Source organism: Bufo bufo, chromosome 3 (assembly GCF_905171765.1).
Source record: "Bufo bufo chromosome 3, aBufBuf1.1, whole genome shotgun sequence".
Taxonomy (NCBI): Eukaryota; Metazoa; Chordata; class Amphibia; order Anura; family Bufonidae; genus Bufo; species Bufo bufo.
This window is the reverse complement of record NC_053391.1, coordinates 694,307,012-694,314,953: the sequence shown is the minus strand read 5'-3', so window position 1 is coordinate 694,314,953 and position 7,942 is coordinate 694,307,012. Positions and strand designations below refer to the sequence as shown.

At 53.5% G+C, this 7,942-nt stretch overlaps 1 protein-coding gene across 1 annotated transcript in view; it reads left to right on the top strand.

The window, feature by feature from the left end:
* Positions 1–285: 285 nt before the first annotated feature.
* INPPL1 (inositol polyphosphate phosphatase like 1) overlaps positions 286–7,942 on the top strand; it is a 32,027-nt gene continuing 24,370 nt past the window's right edge. The window contains exon 1 of the mRNA XM_040426574.1: positions 286–932. Coding sequence (XP_040282508.1) covers positions 754–932 — 179 coding nt within the window. The 5' untranslated portion in view covers positions 286–753. The remainder of the gene's footprint in view (positions 933–7,942) is intronic.

Sequence of the window (7,942 nt, the reverse complement as noted above, 5' to 3'; positions counted from 1 at the left end):
GGTATATATAGCAGTCAGTATATAGTGGTATATATAGCGTCAGTAGTATATAGGTCAGTAGACAGCGGTGTATATAGCAGTCAGTAGTATATAGGTCAGTATATAGGTCAGTATATATAGCAGTCAGTAGTATATAGGTCAGTATATAGCAGTATATATAGCAGTCAGTAGTATATAGGTCAGTATATAGCAGTATATATAGCAGTCAGTACATTGCCGGGGCAGAGCTCGGGGTGCAGTAGCGCAGTGTGGCCGCCTGGCGGCGCTGTGCTGCTCCGCAGATGTCCGGGGAGGAGGCGGCCGCTGTGTCGCTTCCTCTTTCAGGCAGGAGGTTTGTGGCCGCATGATGGGGGCTCCGTCCGTCTCCGCGCTCTGCCCGCCCCGCGCCCTGTGCCCGGGCACCCAGTGACCGCAGCCTCCGGACAGCGCCCCCTCCTCCCTGCCGGGCACCAGCCGCTTCCCGTCACCTCGGGGGGTGATGCGGGTACGGGGGGCGCGCGGCGGGCAGGATATCCCGGGGCCCCCCTTCTCGTACTCCCCCCGCGCCCGGTTTGGTTTCTTCCTGATACTTTGTAACTTTTTGTGGAACTTGTTGCCGCTTCTCTCCGCGCGGCGCCGCTGCTCTACTCTGCGGTTTTCTCTGTGATTTGTTTTCACTTTGTTTTTCTGATTTATTACTATTTTTTTAAAAATATTTTTGGATTTTTATATTTTACTTCTGGATTACTTATTTTTTTAAAAAACCTTCTGGCCATGGCGTCGAGCTGCAGCGGAGCGCCAGCAGCAGGCAACGGGAACATGGCGCTGCCCTGGTACCACCGGGATCTGAGCCGGGCGGCTGCGGAGGAATCATTGGCCAAGGCCGGGAGAGACGGCAGCTTCCTGGTACGAGACAGCGAGAGCGTCACCGGGGCCTATGCCCTCTGCGTCCTGTGAGTATGAGAAATGGCGTAAAGATGGCGTCTTAAACTGCGCGTTTTCTGTTATCTGCTATTCCAGCCGCCATGTTGGGTCCAGGGTAAAATTGTAGGCAAAATGTATTTTAAAAAAAATGCGAAATCGCGTGAATCTAGTGTGACGCCATTGGAGAATCGTAACCGCTACGGACAAGCATGACAGATGCCAACATGGCGGCCACCTCAGGGTGTACTATACGGCGTAAGTCCTCTCGTGCCGTAAACAATAAGTCCGTTAGAAGTCACCTTGGAGATGAGCGGCCCGTATCCGTATAACGTACGCCGCAGGGCGCTATGACTGTTGTAGTCACATGATCGTTAGTTCGGGTGTTGGGGTCTTGCAGTTTTATTGCTAAAATATTTTCAACACTAGATGATACGTGCGACAATCCGTCCTGTGTGTGCGCCATTCACAAAGATGCTGCTCGGGGGGTGTGAATACTTATGCACAGGCCAGTGAGGTCCTTTCCCTGAACCATTAGCGACGAATCTGGCGATAAACTTGTTACTGTACCTTTAAGAGGCAGCAGGAAGTGGCTGGGAGCAGAGTTGTCAGACCTTAGCGCTGCCCCAGGTGACGACCCTGGGTCCTAGAGAGTCCTACAGACATGGCCGGTCCCTGCGGTATGCGCTCAGTGATTTAGCCTGACAACTCTTCGCCCGTCAGATCCTGTTGTCGAGAGCTCAGAAGGAGGCGGCGGTGATGGATCCATGGATGCTCCGTCTGGAGTTGGGATCTCACTTTTTGGTGCAGTTCCCCTTTAAGAGCGGGAGATAATTTCCCTGTAAGCGAAGGACGTCCTGTCCCGGCTGATAACAGAGAGCAGTAGATGGCGCTCTGCACATGGGGAGGAATGACCGGAGGGTTCTGGCCCTTTAAAATGAGCCCCGCATGTGCTGAGCAGCAGTTGTCAGAGATCACATGACCCAGTGTGGGGACGAGTCCTGTGTCATCGGTGACCCCGGAGTCATCCTGTCCGGGAAGAGATGCTTATTACAGCCGAGGCTGGCGCCAGCGGGGCACCGCTCCTACAGCCCGACGCTTCCTGGAACCACCTGGGCATTCACTAGTGGCATTTAAAGGGACAGTACGCCACAGTCTGTGTGCTTGAGTACAGGCTACTGCCGTCAGTCGTTTCAGGTCGGGGAGAGGCACCAGGTGGACATCACCTTGGGTGTGGGGTGTTCCTGTGGGCATCGGCTCCTCAGCCATATTTGATAGCCCCTCCCTGCCCCCGAAGACCCCGGTAGGCGATCCCTGCCCCCGAGGACCCCGGTAGGCCGATAGGGACTGTATTTCTCGTGTGTCCTGGAGTCACGAGGCTGTATTTCCCTGGGGTTTGGGGGCCTTATTTTTTGAGTGTTTTGGGGGCTGTATTCCTCGGGTGTCCTGGGGTCGGGGGCTGTCGCACTCTTCTAATCGTTGAGGGGGCCGTAACCTCCCCTCCTGTGGTGTAAGGGACGCCCTGCTGTCCTCCGGGGGTCGTTCCCACTTCCCCTGCAGGATCCTCGCTGCCCGGAAACGGTCGGATTTCTTGTTGTTGGAGGTGACGGCGCTCACAGAACAATGGAGGTGACGTCACAGAAGTTTATACAGTGCTGGTGTTTATATAGAGGGTAAACAATCCGTAATAAACGCGGTCGTACGAGGATGGTGGCGGATGGTGAGTGCGGCAGTTCCTGCATATACCGGCGCCGCGTGGTATATACTATAGTCATGGGATCAGACGCTTCAGGGGGCGCCCCCAGAGAGGTCTGTAAATACTATCGAGACACCACTTTTCTCTTTCATTCCGACCTCGATGACTGCAGTGATTCCCCCCCTCCCCCCAGTTGTTGGTCAGTGAGGTTCTGCAGCAGCTGGGCCGTGTATTGTAAGGCGCTGTGTGCAGTCTTTTGCTCTTTGGCGGTCGCTGTGGGCAGTCTCTTGCTCCTGGGCGGTCGCTGTGGGCAGTCTCTTGCTCCTGGGCGGTCGCTGTGGGCAGTCTCTTGCTCCTGGGCGGTCGCTGTGGGCAGTCTCTTGCTCCTGGGCGGTCGCTGTGGGCAGTCTCTTGCTCCTGGGCGGTCGCTGTGGGCAGTCTCTTGCTCCTGGGCGGTCGCTGTGGGCAGTCTCTTGCTCCAGGGCGGTCGCTGCGGGCAGTCTCTTGCTCCAGGGCGGTCGCTGCGGGCAGTCTCTTGCCCCCGGGCGGTCGCTGCGGGCAGTCTCTTGCCCCCGGGCGGTCGCTGCGGGCAGTCTCTTGCCCCCGGGCGGTCGCTGCGGGCAGTCTCTTGCCCCCGGGCGGTCGCTGCGGGCAGTCTCTTGCCCCCGGGCGGTCGCTGCGGGCAGTCTCTTGCCCCCGGGCGGTCGCTGCGGGCAGTCTCTTGCCCCCGGGCGGTCGCTGCGGGCAGTCTCTTGCCCCCGGGCGGTCGCTGGAAGGAGCGGTCACAATCTTCAGCCATATTTGCTCTTCTAGCCTCCCTTTGTCTATCAGTGGGTAACGTTTTGAGCTTTGCCGTCCCTCCCATAGCTCTCCCTGGCAGGAGGATTCCTCTCATCCCCTCACTGTCAGTGAGGCAGGAAGTAGCTAACTCCTTCCCTCTGTAGCAGCAGCCGGTGGAGGAGGGGCACATTCTCCATGAGTGTCCTTTCCGCAGCCGAGATTCGTGACCTCACTCCATGTTCTCTGAGCGTCCTCCAGTCACAGTGACCTCATTGCTCCGGTGATGTCATCATATTTACTTCCTGCCGTTTCTGTAAGTTTCATTCAGCGACTGCAGAGGAGTCGGGGAAGCGCGGTTTTCCTTCTTCTAGGCAGTGAACACATGAAAGAGGATGTGGTGAGGCGGAGGCGCCGCCACCTCGTCCGCTATCCCCTGCTGATTAACCAGAAAAGCTTGCCCTCAGGGCGTGGAGTGTCGGCTGTACAGTACCTGGCGGGGCGGTGGCGGGCTGCGCTCTCGCTGCGGTTACAGCCCATGTCCATCTTTAAACGCTCTGGTGTTCTTATGGCAAGTGAGCGGCGGCGCCTCCTCAGGGCACCCTGTAACGGTTTGTGTGCTCAAGCGCCTCTCGCAGAGCACTCCGGCTGTCCTGTGTGAGGCGCAGTGTTTGTACAGTAATCTGAAAAAACCAAAAAACTGCAAGAGCCGGAGCGGATCGTACACATGAATGGCGCCGTCATACGTGCTGCTGTGTGTGCAGGTCACATTTCTCCCCATGACTGCGGGGGATTCCTGTCCTGTGCGGGGGGCTCCTCCACCGCGTCACGCCTCATCGTACCAGTAAGGAGCCCAGGAAACAGCTGCTGCCAAGAAAACAGCTGCGCCCAAAACACCCGCCACCCGGATACATATATATAGCCTGCGGCCAAGAGCGCCGAACTCGGCCCAAACCAATCAATCTGGGGAGCCCTTGTATCTAATCCTATCCTGTGTGATACTGTCTGCTGAGCTGTGTATCTAATCCTATCCTGTGTGATACTGTCTGCTGAGCTGTGTATCTAATCCTATCCTGTGTGATACTGTCTGCTGAGCCGTGTATCTAATCCTATCCTGTGTGATACTGTCTGCTTAGCCGTGTATCTAATCCTATCCTGTGTGATACTATCTGCTGAGCCGTGTATCTAATCCTCTCCTGTGTGATACTGTCTGCTGAGCTGTGTATCTAATCCTATCCTGTGTGATACTGACTGCTGAGCTGTGTATCTAATCCTCTCCTGTGTGATACTATCTGCTGAGCTGTGTATCTAATCCTGTCCTGTGTGATACTGTCTGCTGAGCGGTGTATCTAATCCTCTCCTGTGTGATACTATCTGCTGAGCTGTGTATCTAATCCTGTCCTGTGTGATACTGTCTGCTGAGCGGTGTATCTAATCCTATCCTGTGTGATACTGTCTTCTGAGCTGTGTATCTAATCCTATCCTGTGTGATACTGACTGCTGAGCTGTGTATCTAATCCTATCCTGTGTGATACTGTCTTCTGAGCTGTGTATCTAATCCTATCCTGTGTGATACTGTCTGCTGAGCTGTGTATCTAATCCTATCCTGTGTGATACTGTCTGCTGAGCTGTGTATCTAATCCTATCCTGTGTGATACTGTCTGCTGAGCCGTGTATCTAATCCTATCCTGTGTGATACTGTCTGCTGAGCCGTGTATCTAATCCTATCCTGTGTGATACTGTCTGCTGAGCCGTGTATCTAATCCTCTCCTGTGTGATACTGTCTGCTGAGCCGTGTATCTAATCCTCTCCTGTGTGATACTGTCTGCTGAGCTGTGTATCTAATCCTCTCCTGTGTGATACTGTCTGCTGAGCCGTGTATCTAATCCTATCCTGTGTGATACTGTCTGCTGAGCCGTGTATCTAATCCTATCCTGTGTGATACTGACTGCTGAGCCGTGTATCTAATCCTATCCTGTGTGATACTGTCTGCTGAGCCGTGTATCTAATCCTATCCTGTGTGATACTGTCTGCTGAGCCGTGTATCTAATCCTATCCTGTGTGATACTGTCTGCTGAGCTGTGTATCTAATCCTCTCCTGTGTGATACTGACTGCTGAGCTGTGTATCTAATCCTATCCTGTGTGATACTGTCTGCTTAGACTATGTATCTCAGCCTGGGATACGTTCTGTCTGCCATGTTTGCAGTGATTGATGATTTATAGCTAAGGTTATTACATTACGGGGGGGTTCAGATTAGCTGACGTGTCACGGTATAATGGTATATGATATAATGGCGGCCATGTCTGTGACATAAGTTGTGACGCTCCTTATAAATGATGGGGGCGCTGCAGACTCATATGGTATAACATGAAATGCAGCCATATTACGTCCGTGTAGAAGAAAGGCCTGTGCTGCCCATAGCAACCAATCAGATGTCAGCTTTTATATTGGTTCCTATAGCAACCACTCGGCATTCAGCTTTCATTTTGTAAGACATCTCCTGCAGCAGCCAATCAGAACGATGCTTTCATTTTCCAAACATAGCAACCAAACAAAGCTCAGCTTTCATTGCCTAACCTGCTGGAAGAAAGCGAAAGCTGAGCTCTGATTGGTTGCTTTGATACAATAGCATAGCAACCACCATTGCCACCATGTGATTGGTTGTTTAGGCCGCAGCTCCAGTTTGCGCCATTCCTCCCCCCCCTACCCCCTGTCTTTGCGGTTTGTTTAGTGTGTACACGTCTTTATCCTCCCACAGCGCTGCTTGATGACAAACACTCTCTGGCCGCCGCCGGTTGCGGTGACATCAGTTTTAATAATACTGTGTGCGACGGTCACCCTTATATAACAATGGAGGATTATCATGGGGCCCCTGGGAGCCGTATGCTGATCCCCGAGGCTCGTCGCCTCCTAATTATACCCCAGACATCATCCCTCAAATGCTGCGCCTGACCATAGCCCCGAGCAGGGAGATTGACCAAGATTGCGAGAGCAGCGCCCCCCTGTGACCAGATCATGTGTGGTATTACAGCCCAGTTTCTGGAAGAGGGCAGCCAGGGTTTCCTGTAGCGCCCCTTTAAAGCTGGGTGACGGCACCTGTGCTAGCCGTGATCGCCGCCATATTGGATGTCTTCTTGCTTTTCTGTACTCCATAATGGCAAGTGCGTGGTTACCGATATCTGACAACCCTTGCTGGGGCTTCACTGACCTGACGGTTTATCCGCGCCGTCTGTGCAGACTGGAGGACTGACGGCCGGGGCCCATTTCCATATGCAAATACCCTGGGGAGCGTTGGTCATGTGACCCGAGGGACAGGTGTGCGCGACGCCCTTCTCCGGGGGAGTTTTTAGAATTTTCTTGAACTTTCTGCGTCCTTAGGGCGACGATGATCACATTCCACACCCCCTTCCTTCCAGATTTTCTGGATTATGTGTGATTTCTGTGTAAGGTTTTGGCGCCATTTCACTTCTTAAAGTGGCAGAAATGGTGCCTTTTTACCCCCATTTTTTTATGACATTAAATAATCCTCCGCCTCAGTGAGGCATGAGGTGCTCCGTGCCTCGAGGGTTGCGTTTGAGCAGCATATCGTCATGTGCTCTTGAGACTCTGTGCCTCATGCCTCCGCTCAGCAGGTGGAGCGGCATGTATTGCAGCCTCAGTCGTTTGTGTACAGTTTGGCACAATGAACCCAAAACATGTTTGTTGGCAGACGGGCGTCCTCACAAGGGCAGAGCGGTGACATGGTGCCTACCAGGGCGGACTGGAAAGTCCTAGCCTCATCGGAGACCAGCTGCAGGGCCACGCCCGTCCAGGTGACCCTCCATCAGCTGCTCCTTTGTTCTCCTGGTGAAGCGCACTCCTCACCAGAACACCCAGGCGGCACCCAGCTTTCCCACAGTCCTGAGCAGCAGATCTGCCCAGTTCTACCACACGCTAAGGAAGGAGATGGTCGTACTGGGAAAGCATTCTGTAAGCCATGACCTTATACTGGAAGCTCTGGGTGACAACCAGTATGGCCGCCGTTAGCGCTTTGGCACTACCACATCCCTCGCTCCCATACTGATACATGACTGGAAAGATTTGTCATTCTGGGAAAGCTGGGTGGCAGCCAACGTGTGAGGTGTCATCAGGGTCTGGCCAGGAGTCCCCGCAGTGATCCAGTAGGGGGCCTCTCAAAATAATCCCTGCGGAGAACCCCAATGATAAGAATCCCTGCGGAGAACCCCAATGATAAGAATCCCTGCGGAGAACCCCAATAATAATAATAATAATCCCTGCGGAGAACCCCAATAATAATAATAATCCCTGCGGAGAACCCCAATAATAATAATAATCCCTGCAGAGAACCCCAATGATAAGAATCCCTGCGGAGAACCCCAATAATAATAATAATCCCTGCAGAGAACCCCAATAATAGTCATTCCTCACGTACATGTGGCGGTTTTCAATTTTCGATGCTGCCCCCGCGGTTTATCCCCCGCGGCAGATTCTAGTGGTATCTGTTCAGACACTGCACCAAAACAGGTAATCCCCAGAATGATCCCTACAGTTCCTGCACCTACCCTCC